The 21,956-nt window shown below is 47.7% G+C and overlaps 1 protein-coding gene across 1 annotated transcript in view; it reads right to left on the bottom strand.

Moving 5' to 3' along the window:
• Positions 1 to 6,199: 6,199 nt before the first annotated feature.
• LOC121281304 (SH2 domain-containing protein 4B-like) overlaps positions 6,200 to 21,956 on the bottom strand; it is a 95,461-nt gene continuing 79,704 nt past the window's right edge. The window contains exon 5 of the mRNA XM_041194183.1: positions 6,200 to 6,401. Within this exon, the coding sequence (XP_041050117.1) occupies positions 6,375 to 6,401 (27 nt within the window). The 3' untranslated portion in view covers positions 6,200 to 6,374. The remainder of the gene's footprint in view (positions 6,402 to 21,956) is intronic.

Genomic DNA, 21,956 nt, shown 5'->3' with positions numbered 1-21,956 from the left:
CTAGAGATAGTTCCCTTGTTTTGACTGCTCAGATGCTCATGGATCCAATGCATTCTGGAGCCTGTGAATACCCGATCAAAGATTGTCCTACCTGCACCCGTACAGGGGCAGACTCGGCCATGGAGGCAGCATGTGGGTCTTTGACTAGTCAGGGGTGGGGGTGGAGGTGGGGACAAGGGAGAAGGAGCAGGATCACTTAGAGAGTCCCCACATCCAAGTCACCACTCTCCATCTTCCCTCTCATGGGCCACACACATTTTCCTGCTAGTCAAGAGCTCAAAGGCACCTTGCTGCACTTCTGAAAAGCCAAGGTGAGGCTTTTCTCCATCATACTTAAGCTGCCAGAATGACTGTGCAAGACATTGGCCAGGACCAGCATGCATGCTGTTCCCTATCATGACTGATCCTTCATGCCGGTGGCCACTCCTTCTATTGAGGTAAAGGCCTGAGCCATCATAACACTCATGGTGGAGATGAACTCCTCCAATCTCTCTCCAATAATGAGCAGTGCCTCTAGAAAGGCTGACACAGTCTCACATTTTCTGCTGCTGCTTCATGATAGTCCTCTTTGTCAATGATCCTGAGCCTGAGCAATTTTCGTCCATCAGAGCAGAGCTTGAAGGTCCACTGCTGTCCCTGTCTCCAACACTTGCTCCTGCTCACTTGTGATGTGTGGCTTACATGTGACAGCCCAACTACCTGTCTTGGAAGCTCCAGCAAGATGTATGTATCTGAGCTTGTTGAATGTGTGAATGAGTCATGTGACAGCGCTTCCTCAGAGTTCATGACCTTCTCTGAGGAACATCATCCTACTCTGGCACCACCTCCTGCGTCACACTTGCAGGGTCTTTGGGAGATGAAAGACATGAAATAGAACCAACAAGATGTGAAGGTTCTCAGTCCTTACTGTGCAGATCATCATTTTTCATTGCCTGCTGATATCAAGTCAACATGAGTAAGTTTGGTCTGCCATGTGGCTGTGTGATATCTAATTATGTTGCCAGGTATCTGGAAGACCTCCATCTCTCTATCGCTGATGATCATGCATGCTGAGGCTCTTATCTCCAGTGTGGCAGGGTCACAAAGACTGGAAATCTCACCTTCCCCTGCTTTTCTTCACTCTCTCTTCCTGCAAGGAGAAAAAAGATGAGAACCATAAGTGCGAGAAATGGAATTTGTTGAGCAGATAAAAGTAAACATTTGTGGAAGGTCGTTGTGAGCAGTGGATGTGACATGGCAATAATATGAAAGTGAGTACCAGTGGTAACTGTTTAGGTGGGGATGTGAGAAGATACCTCAAAAGAGAAGAATGGGTGGAACTGAAAGCTATGCTGGTCTGAGGAGCATCTTTCAGGAGAAAGCTGTGGAAGTTATAATGAGAGGGCTTGTATATTGTTTGTGTGCCTCAGTGGTATCCTTCTCACCTCTGAGATAGAAGGTTGTGGGTTCCTGGAGTCGGATTTGAACACAAAAATCTAGGCTGACACTTCAGTGCAGTACTGAGGAGTGCTGCATTGCTGGAGGTGCATCATTTGGATGAGACATTAAACAGACATTCTCTCTGGTGGACATAAAATATCCCATTTCAAAGAAGAACAGGGGAAATATCCTCAGTGTCCTGGTCAATATTTTTCCCTCAGTCAACATCACAAGAACATGTTAGCTTGCTGTTGCTGTTTTATGGTACTGTGCTGCTATAATTCTTACATTATGTTACAATCCCAGCTGATGTTACAACAGGATAAGCCTGTTCTGATCTTAACTTTTATTTGTTTGTTTAGATACGTGGCGAGTAGCTACTGAACAGGGTCACAGGAGTCTGCTGATGAACGTTTAACAAAAGAATAAAACATTTACTAAATAAGAAAAGATGAGCTATATTACAATACTCCTTTACCCACAGTGTTTCTTAGCTTCACCCAAACTGATTCTGTATCTTGATCTTTTGATCTGAAATCCTCTCTCACTAATGTACTGATCTTGTCTCTTATTAATAGCACTACCCCACCTGTTTTCCTTTTTGTCTATCTTTCCTAAATGATGAATACCATTGAATAATCAGTTCCTAGTCTTAGTCACCCTGTAACCAGATCTCCATAATGGCAATTAAATCATACCCATTTACCTCTATTTCTGCCTTCAAACTATCTATCTCGTTATCAATGCTGCGTGCATTTGACGTTCATTGACAGGGCATGTCCCTCTGCTCCAGCATTGATCATTAGCAGCCTGCCCGGTGAAGTGCAATCTTCTCATGTACTGGGCTTGGCCTAAATAGCCAAGTGGTTATGGTACTGGGTTTATAACCCCAAGATCAAGAGTTCAAATCTCACAATGGCAAAAACTATGAAACAATGTAACTTCATCTGAAACAGATGGAAACAGGTTTGTACTTGAAAGAGTTACATCTTCTCATGCACTGTTCCTCAGAGGTATTCAAGAAACTGGTTTTTGGCTAATAGACCCTGTGGGCTGGGTAAGGTCTTCTATGAACAGCCCTCTCACTTGTAGTCCTCTAACAAGCCCATCTGCTACTAGTCCTGGTTGTTGAGATAACTGCTACCACTGCTTGTATTGCTGATTTTCTTCCTCCTCCTCTTTCGCCATACAAACCAATGAAGCAAAAATGACACCCTCAGCTGTAAATGCTTATTCAGGGTAAAAGAAGCAAAAGCAAACAGTATTAAGGAACCACCAAGCTCAATAATCCCCTGGAAAACCCAAATGCACAATTGCACATATATGAGTGTCCAAGTGCCTGAAAGTGAATGCTCCTTTAGGTATTGCATCCAGTGGCTATCTAAAACCAATTCCTCTAGGTTTCATTCAAAGAGGCCATTGACAGGATAGTTAAATCAATTAAAGGACCTGCCCGTCCAACCTTAAGGCTGGTGGGCAGGCCAGGAGCCCCAGCGGGTTTCTGAAGAGACATGAAACCTCATCCACTGGCGGGATGAGGTTTCATGTCGGTTTTAAAAAACCTTAATAACGTTTCTGTGATATTTATTAACATGTCCCATCTTGTGTGACATTGTCACATGAGGGGGACATGTTAATGATTTTTTTTATTTTTCTATTTTTAAACTTTCAAAAACTTTCAGCGCTCTCCCTGAGGCAGCACTTAGTCTTAGGGAGATGTGTGCTCTTTCGCTCACATGCGCAAAAGAGCGCACTCTGGCAGTTAGGGAATCCCCCTGCCCGCACAGGAAGCACATAGCACTTCCCGTCACGTGGCCCGCCCACTTAAAATGGCGGCAGGGCCCATTTCGGCGGCGGCAATTGGCTGCCTGCCCGCTGCTGAGTCCGTGGGGCCCACCCGTTCATCAAGGGCAAATTTCTGCCCCTGGTGTGCGAACCTACACGGGAACTGACTGGGAAGTTTCAATTTCCGATGGACAACTTCCTCCCACCCCTTGCCTGGGATCCGCGTGAATGTCTCTGACTCTGAGATAGATAGACAGTTTTACAGTAGTTACCCAGGAAATGTTAAACTGATTAAGACCTAGGCCGGAATTTTACATCCCGCGGGCGGGCACGTGCATGCCTGACCAAAACAGACGTGAAATAGCGCAAGCTGCTCATCGGCATGTGCGGCAGTCAGAAGCGTGCTCGCCAACAATTAAGCAGGCAATTGAGCTCATTAGTGGTGCAATTAATAGTGATTTTATGTGGCCCGACCACATTTATGGTTGGCGGACTGGCCATTCTCCCAGGCATGGGATGAAATCTCTGTGGGGAAATAAAATAAAAAGAGATATCTGGGGACTGTTTTCTTATGAGGTATGCTTTCAGGTGCTTGACTGTGATGCATGGACATATTTTGCAGCATTTTTGTCATTTCCTTTATTCTATGGAGGTCTGCAGCTCCCAAAGGCAGCTGAGGCGCATTTCTCGCCTGCTTCCGGGCACATTTGATCGTGCCTGCCTGACAAACAAAAAATTCAGGCCCTAGTCTAAAATCGGGTCACTACACAACTGACCCCACCCCAGTCACCCCCCCCCAACCCCCATCACAGACTAACCCCCTGACCACCCGAAAACCCCCCGACCTGACTATCTTCCTGACCCGATGACATTCCCAACCTAACCCACCAGACCACCTGACTAATTCCCCCCAACCACCCAACTACCCCACCAACCTAAACTAATTTCCCTCCCAACCTGACTACCCTCCTGACATGACGTGACTGCCCTCCCCACCCAACCCGACCCAACTACCCGCTCACTCACCTATTCTCTACCCCTACCCACCTCACCCACTTACCCAACTCACTCACCTCACCCTCCTACACCCTACCCACCTACTCCCTACCCACTTCCCACTTCTCCCACTTATCCACCTCACCCCTACCAAGTTACCCACCTCATCCATTTAACTCCCTCCCCACTTAACCCCACCTAGCACCTTTCCCACTTTCCCACCTCACCCTTTCCCGCATTTCCTTACCCCTTACCTCCATCATCCCATACCCTTACCCATTTACCTGCCTCACCACCTACCCATTCGCTCACTCACCCATTCACTAACATTCAAGCTGAACCTTTAAACATACCAAACGACAGCTAGTGCTGGAAAAAGGGGGTACGTTGTGTCTTCCCCTGGAAAATTACTCTACTCCACCTTGACAGAGATCCCTGAGAGACGCTGCACTGTCTATTTCTATGAAAGCTGAGAGAAGATGAAAGCAAAAGTATAAATTGTGTAATTTTGACTTCAACTTGCTCACTACAAACTAGCACTATTTGTTATTCAGACTGTACATGCATTGTGATAAATATGAAGTATAAGCAAATAAAATAATATTCATATAATGTTTAGCATTAGAAAAAAATATCATAAAGACAGACAGAAATAACCTACACCGCAAAGGCTGTTAATTTACTCATGACTTTGTCTTGAGCAGAATAAAAGTAACTTTTCATGGGTCTTCATAAAGTATTCTGTTTACACTATGTATTAAAAATTAATCTGGCAGAGAATAAAGTTAACTAAGTAATGGGATTACTAAAAAAAAGGAATTAAACATTGTCCAATTTCTGTCTTAGTTGCAATGCACTTGAAGGTGGAATGAACCATTGAAACTCACAGAAAAGGTGGCCATTTAGCCCATCAGGTTTGTGTTTGCTAGAGCAATCCAAATTAATACTACTACCTCACTCTCCCCACGTTGCTGTTAAAGTTTAAATGCTGTTGATCTTTTTATAGTTTTATCTACCTGTACTCCCACTTCAGGGAATTATACACTTGAACCCTAAGGCCTCCCTGTTTATTACAACCCTTCAGTGTCTTTCCATCAAGTGAGTACTCCCATTCCATGCAATGTGTACTACCTACACTTATCCATATTAAATTACACTTGCCACCTGTCTTCTCATTTCACTAACTGGCCTGTCCTCCTGACATCCTTTATGGTCTTTCTTGATTTCTGCTTTTGTGTAATTAGCAGCTTTCAAGATTCTATTCCTAATATCTGTAAATATTGAGAACAAAAGCAGATCAAACATTGACCGCCTGCAGTGCATGATTCACGATCATTGTATTTAGGAGAATTTAATTGCAGGACCTTGACTCTTTAGGTCTCTTATGCAAAACCAATGAAAAATGGCAGCTGGCCAGTGGAAGGGAGAAGAGTATTGTGCGACAAGAAGCCACTACTGGGGACTGAAGGAATGATCCCCAATATTCAGAAAAGGTGCCAGAATAGGTTTTGGCAAGGTTTGCAATTAGCGGAGGCCTGGAGCCTGGGGCAAGGGAAGCCTCAATCTCTTTCCTGGGCATGTTAAGCAAGTCATGATGATGTCACTGAAACCTGATGTGCATATTTCAAGAAGGATCCTAATGGTTTCCAATGGCTGCCCTTTTTGCCTGCTCAGAGGAGTAGGCTAAAATTGGAACATTTGGGGAGTCAGCAGCAAAGGTCATTAGAACTGCCTACCATCTGCTTTCCATCTGCAGGCAGGGTTTCACCCCTCAAAAATTTGGTCACAACTTATGTTGCACTAATTGTTCTACAGTTACTTGCTTTATCCTTCTCTCCCTTCTTGGACAAACTTGATGATTTGTTTATTATGTAAGTGGGTTAAGAACTTGCATCATTTGGCCAATCCCTTCAAATTTCAAGAGGAAAAACAGTTTTGGTAATTACAACAGGAAATAATGTCGTGAAATATGAGATGTATTTCATACAAATTAGACTACAATGAACATTTCTCAGCAAAAGCCCAGTTAGCATAAAGCATTATGACTGTTATAATGAAACTTCTGAAATATTACATATGGTTTTTATGCCATTGTTGATCCATGTTCTTCTGCTTTGTTGGTGAGTTTCCTTGTAGGTCAGATATTTCTCATTGTAATCCTGGTCCTCATGTTTCTACCATTTTTTAGCATCTTCAAACACCTTTGGAGTATGAAAGAATTTATTTATTAAACATAATCTATTTTAACGTGACATTTTTGAAACTTTGCAATGTATTATGAATGTACAATATCTTTAAACAGTGTATTTAAATATATGGATCATTTAAAAAATATTTATCAAGTGAGTGCAAAATGTTAAGTTCAATCATTCCCATTGCAATTAGGCATCAAAGTTAAAGTAATCTGCTGCAATGCTTTTTTATTTACTTTTAAAATCCTGCAATTTTGAAGCTTTGTAATGGATATGATTCATTACAAATTTATATAAATCTCAATACACATAGAATGTGTTGTATTGCATGCATGTATATGTGAATACAGTGTATTGACACTTCTAACATGTTGCACCACCATAACCATAACCATAATTTCTTACATGGCAATTCCAGATCTCAAGCTGAGTGGAGCCAAGGGATTTAGGCAGGAAAGAAAATTGAGAATAATATCACTAAATGTCTGGCAAAAGGCCATCTTCTCACCTGGACAATTGTGCATGATCTGAAAGGGAGAATGAAATTGGGAGACAAATATATTCCACTATAAATGCCTGATATTAAAATTTTGTATTGTGAGATAAAACATGAACTACTATAAGTGGGCAAATATTTAAACTTGTTTTGTTGTTAAACTTAATCAAAAGGATTTAAACTATTAATAAGGTGAACAGCAAAGTGAAAATGTCTTTCAGGTATTTTTACCACTCAAAGGACCTTGGGGAACTTTCTTCAAACAGTGCTTTTCTGTCAAATTACTATTATAAGGTTCAAATTATAAAGCCTCTATTTAGCAATTACAACAAAAAATACTCCAGGGATTTGTGTCAGAAGTTCTCCAATTATTGTCCCACTCATGATCAATTCTAACTACAATTTATCATGATGCATATTTTAATGCTTTATATTGGTTGGCCATAGTCAATTTAAAATATGACAATTTTTGAAGGTCATTGTTCAAATACTGGTGGCATGTGGTTTCTTGATTAATATTATTCTTCTGTTTCCAACAGAGGACTTCATATTAAACACTCTGGGTATAAAACTCCAGTTCATTGTACTGATTCATGGGTATGCAACTTCTTTTTGATATGCACTCAGGATTCTTGAAATAAGTTCTGGGCTACAAAGTATAACAACGTTCAGTACTTCACAGTAACTCCCTCTGAAATTGTTCTGACTGACCTTGCAAAGATGCCTATTCATCACCAGAACCAGCGCTTGGTCAATATGTAGCATTGTGTCCAATGGGAAAATGTCAATTTTGGAATAGTATAAATCATTTTCTGGCCTCAATGTTTTTTTTTAAATTGCTAGCTGCCCAACCTCAGAATTATACAGAATTTCTAAATATCTTGTTTTTGAAAAGTGTTAAAAATTTAGCGGGTATGTAAAAAATCATGGTTACAGTAAGTTAATTTTGCATCATTTTTGCAGCAGCTGTTATAACATGCCTTTATATTTACACAATAGAAAATATCCATATTGTACATTGTATAAATATCATGGAATCCATTTGTAGTTAGAACTATAGAATCATAGAATAGTTACAGCACAGCAGGCCATTCAGCAAATCATCTATGTGCTGGCCCTCTGAAGGAGCAATTCTAGCATTGAAGTGTTCTGCTTAATCAATACTGCCACCCATCCTCCTTTCCTATTTTTCCTTAAAACCTAGTGCCACTCCCCTGCCTTTTCCCCATAGCCCTGCAAACCTTTCCTTTTTAGATAATGATCCAGTTCTCTTTTGAAAGGATCAATTGACCCTGCCTTCACCATACTCAGATCCAAAACACTCACTGCATAAAAAAGGTTTTCCTCATGTCGTCTTTCCTTCTCATGTCAATGACCTTAAATCTGTACCCCCGGCTCTCAATCCTTCCACGAATGAGAACAGTTTCTCCCTATCTACTCTGTCCAGACCCGTCATGATTTTGAATACCTCTATCAAATTTCAGCCTTCTCTTGTCCTAACCAACCTAAACCTTACTATACAAATATACTGCTGTAGAAAATTCTCCTGGCACACATACTGAGAAACCTTGCCCCTCTCTGCCCTTCACACTAATATTATCCCAGTCTATATTCAGATAACTAAAGGGCCCCCCACCCCACCCCACCATCCCGATTATAACTATTTATAATTCTTGCACTTCTCTTGCAAATTTGTTCGTCTACACCTATCCCAATAGTGGTGGCCTATAGACTACATTGAGCAATGTAACTGCACCTTTTTGGTTCCTTAGATCTAGCTAAGTAGCTTCTGTCCTTGACCCCTCTAGGATATTGTCTCTCTCTAGCATTGAAGTGTTCTGCTTAATCAATACTGCCACCCATCCTCCTTTCCTATTTTTCCTTAAAACCTTCTATCCAGGAATATTTAATAGGAGGAGTTTTCCGAACCCGCTGGCAGTGGGAGTGATAGGTGGCATGCGTGAAAAATATCACGGCTCCAACGTTTCCGACCATCGGTCGGCAGTGAGCTAATTGTGACACATTAGCATATAATTATAAGGCCATCCTGCCAGGCTCTTGGAACCCTGCCGTATCGTCTGTCCACGTCAGCAGGAAAGCACGCCGACATGTTTCACAGCAGCACACAGGTGACGTGCACTTTGGGGGAACTGAGGTGTGTTCCCCACAGCTCGCCCATTGTTTACAGGCCTCAGGGGCACCAGGGGCCGGGGGAAACTGATACCTGGCCCCACAGGCGACCGCTGAGGGGTGGGGAGGTGTCCGGGGGCAAGTGCTGGCCAGCCTTAGAGGCGACTGCTAAGAGTGGGGGGGGGAGGTCAAATGCTGCCCTGGCGCTACATCCCATGCACAGGCGCAGTCACAGTGATATGATTGGGGTCAGGCTCCTAGCCTGCCCACCCATGCAAGCAATGTGGAGGCACCAAAGGGCCACCAAGCGCTCTATACCTTATCCCACCCCCAACCCCCGGCACAGACTTCAAGTCTGCCACCACTTTATTAGACCATGGAGCAGTTGGACTGCGCACATTGTACAATCTCCTCGCCAATGCTGGCCATGTAGCAGTCACTGCTGAAAGTGCTCACAGCCCCTTGCAATCTCAGCATCCTGGTTTTGACCAGTGTCCCCCACGTCGCAGGTTGACAGGCAGCTATGCAGTGCACTCATCGCTGACCATCCGAGAGGTGACCAGCACTCTCCAGGAAACATTAAGGGGCAGTCATACAGGGCCAGGTAAGGTGCTAATTACAGCCATGATAACCATATCTCTCGCTCTTTCATGCTGTAGGAGGACCACGTCAGGATCATGGATCCTGGTGACCTAGCTGTATGCCTGATGGCCTACAGAGACCCTAGAAGACGAAGGAGAGTGACTGAGGCTCCTGGCAGTGCGAAGGCAGGAGCAGCAACTTCATGAAGAAGGGGCAGCAGGGGCTCCTGCAAACGCTACCTAAGTGTGACAGTGAGCCGTGACTGGTCGGCGCCTAGCAACACCCAGGCTATATAGACATTGCCTGCCATTTCTGCAGATGACTGAGAACCAGTGTCGCTGATGACTGGGCATGTCTAGGGACCTGGTGGCTCATATCTGCTACTTATTGCAGGACTTGCCGCCAAGGGGACATGGAGACCATCCACTGCCAGTGGCTGTGAAAGTGACCACAGCGCTTAATTTTTATGCCAGGCTCTCCTTTTAGGGCTCCACAGGTGACCTCTGTGGGATTCCACAATCCACCACCCACAAAAGTTTCCATGAGGTCATGGATGCCATCTTCCCATGGCACACAACTTTGTGCCTTTCGCCTGGGAACGGGACCGCCAGGATGCAAGGTCCATTGGATTCACCCTGATCTTGGGATTCCCACAGGTGCAGGGTGCGATCGACTGCACTCATGTGTCTCAGGTGTCCATTGCTACACTCAGTGGACTTCGTCAACTGCAAGGGCTTCCACTCAGTGAACATGCAGCTGGTATGCGATCACCAGAAACGCATCCTGCAGGCATGTGCACGGTTTCCAGGGAGTGTGCACAACACCTACATTCTGAGTCACTCGCAGATCCCTGCAGTCTTCCAGGGACCACAGAGGCTACAGGGTTGGCTCCTACAGGGGGCAAGGATGACATCCTTGCAGTGGCCTCAGACTGCAGCAGAGCAACACTATAATGAGGCTCATGAAGAAGCTCGCAACTTGGTGGAGCAGACCATCAGGATGCTGAAGATGCAGTTCCGGTGCCTGGACCGATCTGGTGGAGCCCTGCAATACAATCTGCAGAGGGTATCATGCATCGTCGTCATCTGCTGTGCCCTTTACAACCTGGCACTGTAACGGGGTGAGGAGCTGGCTGAGGAGGAGATGGAGGAGCTTCATGTCTCCTCTGATGAAGACGATGCTGACGGAGATGAGGTTGAGAGGGTGCTCAGTGGTGATGAGGAGGATACAACTCTTGCACTGGCTAGATGAGGCAAGTGCATTCAGGAGGCCCTCATAGCTGCCAAATTTGTGCAGGATGATGACGACATGCAGTGAGGTGTCCCTCTAGATCTGCATACCGCAGATGTGAACCTTTGACTCCAGTCTGGCTTATTGCAGCACCAATACCCTCTATGAGAATGCTCCTGTCATGGAGATGCAGTGGAGGCCCTAATATCACTTGATCGCAGGAGGATGATGGCAACATGCACTGAGGACACTCCATAGATCTTCACACAGCCTCTGAGAATGTCTGACTCCTGTCTGGGCAGGTGCAGCTTGCTTGTGCTCCATCATCAGGGCCATCTCAGAGACGCAGCCATGAAACTTTAGATGCATCTGATGCTGTGTCCACCTTCAGCACCTTAGCCCTTCAGGAGCTGGTGCACAGCATCACTGGTTCCAAATGCTGGTGTGATGGGGGCCAGCCCCACCTTAAAAGGCATTGAGAGCACACAGAGTGTGGGAATGTGAGGCAGGACCATCACTGTGGTCTGAAGGTCGCACAGAGCACAGAAAACAGATACTGGACTGAAGCAACTGCCCTTAAGTTGTGCAGAAAGGTTTCACATCTGAGTGACAAGAACACTGTTCATCAGAACAAGAAGCCATAGGCAGGGAGATGTCCTTGGGAGTTTATTGACAAGAGTAAACATGATGTACAAAAGATTAACACCCATGCCCAAGCTATGCAACTAATTCCCCTTAACTTTCCTAACCATGCCGCTACATTTTGATGTGCCCCAGAGGTGGAGGCAGCGTGCTGACTATGATGCCCTGTCTGTGATGACTATGGTGGGCATCCTCTGGAAGGCCAAGATTGGAGGGCCCCGGCCTGCTTTCAGGATCCTGCTGTATGGCAGTGGCACCCTCCTCAGCCCGTGAAGCTGGAGCTGCAGAGATCACAGGAAGAGGGGAATCAGATGGGCTGGTCACTCCCAGAGTCGCCTGGGTGGATGGCACTGGAGTGTGCACCTGCTGATCCTTCTCAAAATGGGTGCCCAAGGGCCCCAGGCTGACTCTGTGAGTAGAAGGGGTAACTGTAATGAGATCGATCTGCCCACCATCCCTCTCACGTACACACTGGAGGCCAAATATGGCATCAGCGATGGAGTTAAGCCCACGCAGCAGTGGAGGAGTGACATCCTGGACCAAGGTCTCCATGGCTGTGGATCAGAAAGTGCAATGTGCTCATCAGATTGTGATCCCGAGGGTACCCTAAAACTAGGTCCCACCGAGGTGTGTGTCTCTGCGCTGGTGGAGGGTGTGGGAGATCGCTGTGATGGGGTTTCAGGGAGGGTGCTTTCAGATTCCTCTTCAGAGGTTCCTTTGGAGCTTGCTTGGGGGCTCCGGGTCGTGGAATGCATTGGCTGCTTCCTAGATGTGCCTGCAAAAGCTGGGAGAGATAATTAGTGCATGGCAGTGGCCTGTGAAAGAGGGCACATCAATCACAGCATGGTTGTCTGATGGATGTCGCACTGCTGAATCCTCACTTGGTAGAGCAGCGCCGACCTCCCTGTCAGTACAGGACCAGTCCTGGTCATTGCCGGCCAGCTGGATGGCTCTGTTTTTGAATTCTGTCATATTTTGAATTCCGGCATCCCTCCACCTGTCTGTGACCTTTCCTTCCTGTTGTGAGTCAGCTTGTCCTGCATGGATAGAGGTGAGGAGAGTGTACCAGAATGCCTGCTGGGCCAGATGATAAGTATGCCTGGCCTGTGGGGGTGGTGAGTGGTCCCATGGACGGGCTGTGGACAATGATGGTGTGTGTGAAAGAGTGAATGGTGATGTCACTTGAACTGGCAGTGAGTGCGGGCCCTGTGGATGTGTGATGGGTTTATGAATGTGGGAGTTGGGAGTGATGAAAAGAGTGACTTACCCTGGCGGAACAGAGGAGATCATTCATCCTTTTTGCAGCACTGAGTGGCTGACATCTTCTGCAGGGCGTAGGCACTGCCCACCCCTACCACCGCCTCCCAAGTCGGGTTGATGACATTGCTGCCCATCCTGCGGCCAGAGTGGGGGTAGAGCACATCCTGGCGGGTCACCATGGCATCCAGCAGTCGGTCGAGGGACCTGTTGTTGAAGCGGAGAGCTGCAGTCTTTTTGCCTTTGCTGGCCATGTCTCCCAGGCAGCGGTGGTGAGCTGGTGGCAAGGAGCACTTTGTTGGCAGCTGCCTTTTAAAGATGGCGGCTGGCGTGATGCAACAGCAGGGTGATGGCGAGTGGGCGAATGAGAGCCCACCCACCATGGAAATGGTGTGTTTCGTGAGAGTGAATATATAAAGAGGCGGGCCCAGGAAAATCAGGCATGAAAATCCGCCATTTTCACCGGCAGGTAAGATTACCCACCCGTTACCACACTTAGTGCAATTGTGGGAAATTTCCACCCAATATCTACTCCTACCCTTCTTTGAACCAGCTCTCTATTACTGCCACTACATCATATTTTCACGTGGCTATCTGCTTCTGCGTATCACTAATCTTATTTACCATTCTGTGCATTCACATACATGCAATGTAACCCTAATTTAGACCTTATATATTGCTATCTTACACTGAACACACCTAATATCTTACTATTTCCTACTCTGGTGTTATCTATCTCTTCCAATATTCTTTGCACATGGTAGCCTTACCAGGTTAGTTTTAACCCCACCAATAGCACTAGCAAATCGTCTACTAAAAATTTGGTCCTGGTTCTGTTTAGATGCAACCCATCTTGGCCTGTACAGGTCCCATCTCCCCCAGAATTGACCCCAATGTCCCAATAATCAAAAGCTCTCCCTCCTGAAACATCTCTCCAGTCAAGCATTCATCTGTTCAACCCTCTTATTGCACGCGGGCTGGGAGTAATCCAGAGATTACTACTTTTGGGGTCCTGCTTGCTAATTTCCTACCAGCTACCTAAATCCTGACTGCAGGACTACATCCCTCTTTCTGCCTATATTGCTTGTACTGATGTAGATCACGACCACTGGTTATTCATCCTGTCTTCTAAGGTGCTCTTGAGGCATTCAGTGACATCTTTGACCAGGGAGGCAATGTACCATCTTGGATTCACGTCTGCCGCTGCAGAAATACCTGTCTGTTCTCCTAACTATCGAATCTCTTATCACTATTGCTCTTCCAGTCTTTTGGTGCCATGCAATTGGCTCTGGCTGCACCCTGCAGATGAACCATTACTACTGAATACTGGATGGCAAGTGATGCACTCAAGGGGCTCCTGCACTACCTGCCTAATTCTACTTGCCTGCCTAGTGATCAACCATTCCATCTCTCCCTGCAAACTCTTAAACTGCGGGGTGGTCATATCTATAGATATGCTATCCACAAATCTCTCAACTTGGTTGATGTGGTGCTGTGAAGCTTCTCTGGCTTTGAAACCCAGAGCTCAAGCAGCTGAAGACAACAACGATTCCCACACATATGGTTATCTAGGATACAGGAAATGTCCTAGGGTCCGCACATGGAACAGGATATGCACTCCAGGGGTCAGAGCTGCCCTGCTACTTCACTATCTGTTAGATAATAAAACTTGCTGCTTAAAAAATAAAGACTCACCAGCTATTCATTTCTCTTATGTTGTCACTTAAATATAAGGAGGTTAATTGAAATTCTTTACTTAACCCTTATTATATACAAGGTAATCTTAATTTCCCAGCTTCTTAAACTAACTTCCTAACTTTGAAGAAAGGGAAACAAAATTACAATATTCAAGAACCAATTAACTCACACTCTTCCTGCGATGTCACAGTTTCAATTCTTTCCCTCTCTATTTCAATGATCCTAACCTACTTCACTCTCCTCTCAGTCTGTTTCACAGACGCAGCCGATGGCCAGCCACCCAGCATGATGCGCACCCAGAAGCGCTCAGCGCTACCTGTGCGGGCGGGGGGAGAAGGGAGAGTTAGGGCCTGCGCTCTTTCTTGCATGTGCGCATGCACGAAAGAGCACAGAAATCTCCCTGAGGAATGGAACTGCCTCAGAGGCAGTAAGAAAAGACATAAAGGTGTGAAAAATAAAAAAATAAAATTATTCAGGCATGTCCCCTCATTGTCACATGAGCTGGGGCATATTTATGAATTTTCATGAAACATTTTATTAAATTAATAAACCCTTCATGAAATCTCATCCCGCCTGTGAATGAGGTTCCATGAAAAACGCAAAGGGCACTGGGCGCCTTGCCTGCCCTCCAGGTTGGTCGGGCAGCCCTGACAAGTACTTTAATTATTTGATTACTGGCCTTAACAGCCTTTTGACAGTTCGGCGGGTGTGCACTCACCTTCGGTACGCACGCGCCGAACTGAAGATCGGAATGACGCATGGTGACGTTGGGACACATGCCCGACGCCACCGCTCATCATTTTATGCGTCCACGCGGAACAACCAAAAGATTCTGTCAACAGTGATCCGAACCCGTTAGCCACTGCTCCCATGCTGCTTCACAATGATCCTGACCCGTCAGCCACTGCTCCCAGTCTGCTTCACGGTGATCGTGACCTGTTGGCCACTGCTCCCAGTCTGTTTCACAATGATCCTGATCCGTTAGCCACTGCTCCCAGTCTGCTTCACAATGATCCTGACCTGTTGACCACAGCTCCCAGTCTGCTTCACTGTGATCCTGACCTGCTTCACACTCCTCCCATCCGCTTCACAGTGATCCTGACCTGTTAGCCACTGCTCCAGTCTGCTTCACAATGATCCTGACCTGTTGACCACAGCTCCCAGTCTGCTTCACAGTGATCCTGACCTGTTGGCCACTGCTCCCAGTCTGCTTCACAGTGATACTGAACTGTTAGCCATTGCTCCCAGTCTGCTTCACAGTGATCCTGACTTGTTGGCCACTGCTCCCAGTCTGCTTCACAATGATCCTGACCTGTTGACCACAGCTCCCAGTCCGCTTCACAGTGATCCTGACCTGTTGGCCACTGCTCCCAGTCTGCTTCACAGTGATACTGAACTGTTAGCCATTGCTCCCAGTCTGCTTCACAGTGATCCTGACTTGTTGGCCACTGCTCCCAGTCTGCTTCACAGTGATCCTGACCTGTTGGCCACTGCTCCCAGTCTGCTTCACAGTGATACTGAACTGTTAGCCATTGCTCCCAGTCTGCTTCACAGTGATCCTGACTTGTTGGCCACTGCTCCCAGTCTGCTTCACAGTGATCCTGACCTGTTGGCCACTGCTCCCAGTCTGCTTCACGGTGATCCTGACTTGCTTGACACTCAAAGGACAAAGAACAAAGAAAAGTACAGCACAGTAAAGGCCCTTCGGCCCTCCAAACCTGTGCCAATCATATTGCCTGTCCGGTTTGCTTCACAGTGATCCTGACATTTTGGCCACTGCCCCCAGTCTGCTTCACAATGAACCTGACCTGTCGGCCACTGCTCCCAGTCTGCTTCACAGTGATCCTGACCTGTCGGCCGCTACATCTAGTCTGCTTCACAGTGATCTCGACCTGTTGGCCACTACTCCCAGTCTACTTCACAGTGATCCTGACATTTTGGCCACTGCCCCCAGTCTGCTTCACAGTGATCTCGACCTGTTGGCCACTACTCCCATTCTGCTTCACAGTGATGCTGACCTGTTAGCCTCTCCTCCCAGTCTGCTTCACAGTGATCCTGACCTGCTTCACACTCCTCCCAGTCAGCTTCACAGTGATCCTGACTTGTTGGCCACTACTCCCAGTCTACTTCACAGTGATGCTGACCTGCTTCACACTCCTCCCAATCTGCTTCACAGTGATCCTGACCTGTTAGCCACTACTCCCAGTCTGCTTCACAGTAATCCTGACCTGTTAGCCACTGCTCCCAGTCTGCTTCACAATGATCCTGACCTATCGGCCACTACTCCCAGTCTGCTTCACAGTGATCCTGACCTGTTGGCCACAGCTCCCAGTCTGCTTCACGGTGATCCTGACCTGCTTCATACTCAAAGGACAAAGAACAAAGAAAAGTACAGCACAGTAAAGGCCCTTTGGCCCTCCAAACCTGTGCCAATCATATTGCCTGTCCGGTTTGCTTTACAGTGATCCTGACATTTTGGCCACTGCTCCCAGTCTGCTTCACAGTGATTCTGACCTGTTGACACCTACTCCCAATCTGCTTCACAGTGATCCTGACCTGTTAGCCACTGCTCCCAATCTGCATCACAGTGATCCTGACCTGTTGGCCACTGCTCTCAATCTGCATCACAGTGATCCTGACCTGTTGGCCACGGCTCTCAATCTGCTTCCCAGTGATCCTGACCTGTTGACCGCTGCTCGCTGTCTGCTTCACAATGATCCTGACCTGTTAGCCACTGCTCCCAGTCTGCATCACAGTGATCCTGACCTGTTGACCACTACGTAAAGTCTGCTTCACAGTGATCTTGACCTGTTCGCCACTGCTCCCAGTCTGCTTCACAGTGATCCTGACCTGTTGGCCACGGCTCCCATTCTGCTTCACAATGATCCTCCTGTTAGCCACTGCTCCCATTCTGCTTCACAATGATCCTCACCTGTTAGCCACTGCTCCCATTCTGCTTCACAATGATCCTGACCTGTCGGCCACTACTCCCAGTATGCTTCGCAGTGATCCTGACCTGCTTCACACTCAAAGGACAAAGAACAAAGAAAAGTACAGCACAGTAAAGGCCCTTCGGCCCTCCAAGCCTTTGGCAATCATATTGCCTGTCCGGTTTGCTTCACAATGATCCTGACATATTGGCCATTGCTCCCAGTCTGCTTCACAGTGATCCTGACCTGTTGGCCACTACTCCCAGTCTACTTCACAGTGATGCTGACCTGCTTCACACTCCTCCCAATCTGCTTCACAGTGATCCTGACCTGTTAGCCACTGCTCCCAGTCTGCTTCACAATGATCCTGACCTGTCGGCCACTACTCCCAATCTGCTTCACAGTGATCCTGACCTGTTGGCCACTGCTCCCAGTCTGCTTCACGGTGATCCTGATCTGCTTCACACTCAAAGGACAAAGAACAAAGAAAAGTACAACACAGTAAAGTCCCTTTGGCCCTCCAAACCTGTGCCAATCATATTGCCTGTCCGGTTTGCTTCACAGTGATCCTGACATTTTGGCCACTGCTCCCAGTCTGCTTCACAGTGATTCTGACCTGTCGGCCACCACACCTAGTTTGCTTCACAGTGATCTTGACCTGTCGGCCACTGCTCCCAGTCTGCTTCACAGTGATCTTGACCTGTTGCCCGCTGCTCCCAGTCTGCTTCACAGTGATCCTGACATGCTTCACACTCCTCCCAGTCTGCTTCACAGGGATCCTGGGCTGTTGGCCACTAGTCCCAGTCCGCTTCAGAGTGATCCAGACCTGTTGGCCACTATTTCTAGTCTGCTTCACAGTGATCCTGACCTGCTTCATACTCATCCCAGTCTACTTCACAGTGATCCTGACCGGCTTCGCACTACTCCCAGTCTGCTTCACAGTGATCCTGACCTGCTTCATACTCATCCCAGTCTACTTCACAGTGATCCTGACCGGCTTCGCACTACTCCCAGTCTGCTTCACAGTGATCCTGACCTGTTGACCACTACGCCCAGTCTGCTTCACAGTGATCCTGACCTGTTGGCCACTGCTCCCAGTCTGCTTCACGGTGATCCTGACCTGCTTCACACACAAAGGACAAAGAACAAAGAAACGTACAGCACAGTAAAGGCCCTTCGGCACTCCAAGCCTGTGCCAATCATATTGCCTGTCCGGTTTGCTTCACAGTGATCCTGACATGTTGGCAACTGCTCCCAGTCTGCTTCGTAGTCATCCTGACCTGTTGGCCACGGCTCCCAGTCTGCTTCATAATGATCCGGACCAGTTGGCCACTGCTCCCAGTCTGCTGCACCGTGATCCTGACCTGTCGGCCACTACACCTAGTCTGCTTCACAGTGATCTTGACCTGTTAGCCACTACTCCCAGTCTGCTTCACAGTGATGCTGCCCTGTTAGCCACTGCTCTCAGTCTGCTTCACAGTGATCCTGAACAGTTGGCCACTGCTCCCAGTCTGCATCACAGTGATCCTGACCTGTAGGCCACTATTCCCAATCTGCTTCACAGTGATCCTGAGCTGCTTCACACTCCTCCCAGTCCGCTTCACAGTGATCCTGGCCTGCTTCACACTCCTCCCAGTCTGCTTCACAGTGATCCTGACCTGCATCACACTCCTCCCAGTCTGCTTCACAGTGATCCTGACCTGCTTCACACTCCTCCCAGTCGGCTTCAAAGTGATCCTAACTTGTTGGCCACTACTCCCAGTCTACTTCACTGTGATGCTGACCTGCTTCACACTCCTCCCAATCTGCTTCACAATGATCCTGAGCTATTGGCCACTGCTCGCAGTCTGCTTCACAATAATTCTGACCTGTTAGCCACTGCTCCCAATCTGCTTCCCAGTGATCCTGACCTGTTGACCGCTGCTCCCAGTCTGCTTCACAGTAATCCTGATCTGTTAGCCACTGCTCCCAGTCTGCTTCACAATGATCCTGACCTGTCGGCCACTGCTCCCAATCTGCTTCAGAGTGATCCTGACCTGTTAGCCACTGCTCCCAGTCTGCTTCACAGTGATCCTGACCTGTTGACCACTACTCGCAGTCTACTTCACAGTGATCCTGACCTGCTTCACACTCATCCCAATCTTCTTCACAATGATCCTGAGCTATTGGCCACTGCTCCTAGTCTGTTTCACAATAAACCTGACCTGTTGGCCATGGCTCCCAGTCTGCTTCACAATGATCCTCACCTATTAGCCACTGCTCCCATTCTGCTTCACAATGATCCTGACCTGTCGGCAACTACTACCAGTATGCTTCACAGTGATCCTGACCTGCTTCACACTCAGAGGACAAAGAACAAAGAAAAGTACAGCACAGTAAATGCCCTTGGGCCCTCCAAGCCTTTGGCAATCATATTGCCTGTCTGATTTGCTTCACAATGATCCTGACATGTTGGCCACTGCTCCCAGTCTACTTCTCAACATTCCTGACCTGTTGGCCACTGCTCCCAGTCTGCTTCATAGTGATCCTGACCTGTTGGCCACTGCTCTCAGTCTGCTTCACAGTGATCCTGACCTGTCGGCCACCACACCTAGTTTTCTTCACAGTGATCTTGACCTGTCGGCCACTGCTCCCAGTCTGCTTTACGGTGATGCCGACCTGTTAGCCACTGCTTAGTCTGATTCACAGTGATCCTGAGCTGTTGGCCACTGCTCCCAGTCTGCTTCACAGTGATCCTGACGTGCTTCATACTCCTCCCAGTCTGCTTCACAGGGATCCTGGGCTGTTGGCCACTAGTCCCAGTCTGCTTCACAGTGATCCGCACCTGTTAGCCACTGCTCCCATTCTGCTTCAAAATGATCCTGACCTGCTTCACATTCCTCCCAGTCTGCTTCAGAGTGATCCAGACCTGTTGGCCACTATTTCTAGTCTGCTTCACAGTGATTCTGACCTGCTTCACACTCATCCCAGTTTACTTCACAGTTATCCGGACCGGCTTCGCACTACTCCCAGTCTGCTTCACAGTCATCCTGACCTGCTTCACACTCCTCCCAGTCTGCTTCACAATAATCCTGACCTGTTCGCCACTGCTCCCAGTCTGCTTCACAATGATCCTGACCTGTCGGCCACTACTCCCAGTATGCTTCACGGTAATCTTGACCTGCTTCACACTCAAAGGACAAAGAACAAAGAAAAGTACAGCACAGTAAAGGCCCTTCGGCCTTCCAAGCCTTTGGCAATCATATTGCCTGTCCGGTTTGCTTCACAATGATCCTGACATGTTGGTCACTGCTCCCAGTCTACATCTCAACGATTCCGACCTGTTGGCCACTGCTCCAAGTCTGCTTCAGAGTGATCCTGACCTGTTGGCCACTGCTCCCAATCTGCTTCACAGTGATCCTGACCTGTCGGCCACCACACCTAGCTTGCTTCACAGTGATCTCGACCTGTCGGCCACTACTACCAGTCTGCTTCACAGTGATCCTGACCTGTTGGCCACTGCTCCCAGTCTGCTTCACAGTGATCCTGACGTGCTTCACACTCCTCCCAGTCTGCTTCACAGGGATCCTGGGCTGTTGGCCACGAGTCCCAGTATGCTTCACAGTGATCCGCACCTGTTAGCCACTGCTCCCTTTCTGCTTCACATTGATCCTGACCTGCTTCACATTCCTCCCAGTCTGCTTCAGAGTGATCCAGACCTGTTAGCCACTATTTCTAGTCTGCTTCACAGTGATTCTGACCTGCTTCACACTCATCCCAGTCTACTTCACAGTGATCCGGACAGGCTTCGCACTACTCCCAGTCTGTTTCACAGTGATCCTGACCTGCTTCACACACCTCCCAGTCTGCTTCACAATAATCCTGACCGGTTAGACACTGCTCCCAGTCTGCTTCACAGTGATCCTGACCTGTTGACCACGACGCCCAGTCTGCTTCACAGTGATCCTGACCTGTTGGCCACTGCTCCCAGTCTGCTTCACGGTGATCCTGACCTGCTTCACACACAAATGACAAAGAACAAAGAAAAGTACAGCACAGTAAAGGCCCTTCGGCCCTCCAAGCCTGTCCGGTTTGCTTCACAGTGATCCTGACATGTTGGCAACTGCTCCCAGTCTGCTTTGTAGTGATCCTGACCTGTTGGCCACGGCTCCCAACATGCTTCACAATGATCCAGACCTGTTGGCCACTGCTCCCAGTCTGCTTTACAGTGATGCTGCCCTGTTAGCCACTGCTCTCAGTCTGCTTCACAGTGATCCTGACCAGTTGGCCACTCTCCCAATCTGCTTCGCAGTGATCCTGACCTGTAGGCCACTATTTCCAATCTGCTTCACAGTGATCCTGAGCTGCTTCACACTCCTCCCAGTCTGCTTCACAGAGACAAAAACAAAAACAGAATTACCTGGAAAAACTCAGCAGGTCTGGCAGCATCGGCGGAGAAGAAAAGAGTTGACGTTTCGAATCCTCATGACCCTTCGACAGAACTTGAGTTTGAGTCCAAGAAAGAGTTGAAATATAAGCTGGTTTAAGGTGTGTGTGTGGGGGGCGGAGAGAGAGAGAGAGGTGGAGTGGGGGTGTGGTCGTAGGGACAAACAAGCAGTG

This window comes from Carcharodon carcharias, chromosome 8 (assembly GCF_017639515.1).
Source record: "Carcharodon carcharias isolate sCarCar2 chromosome 8, sCarCar2.pri, whole genome shotgun sequence".
Classification (NCBI taxonomy): Eukaryota; Metazoa; Chordata; class Chondrichthyes; order Lamniformes; family Lamnidae; genus Carcharodon; species Carcharodon carcharias.
This window is presented reverse-complemented; position numbering and strand designations above follow the sequence as displayed.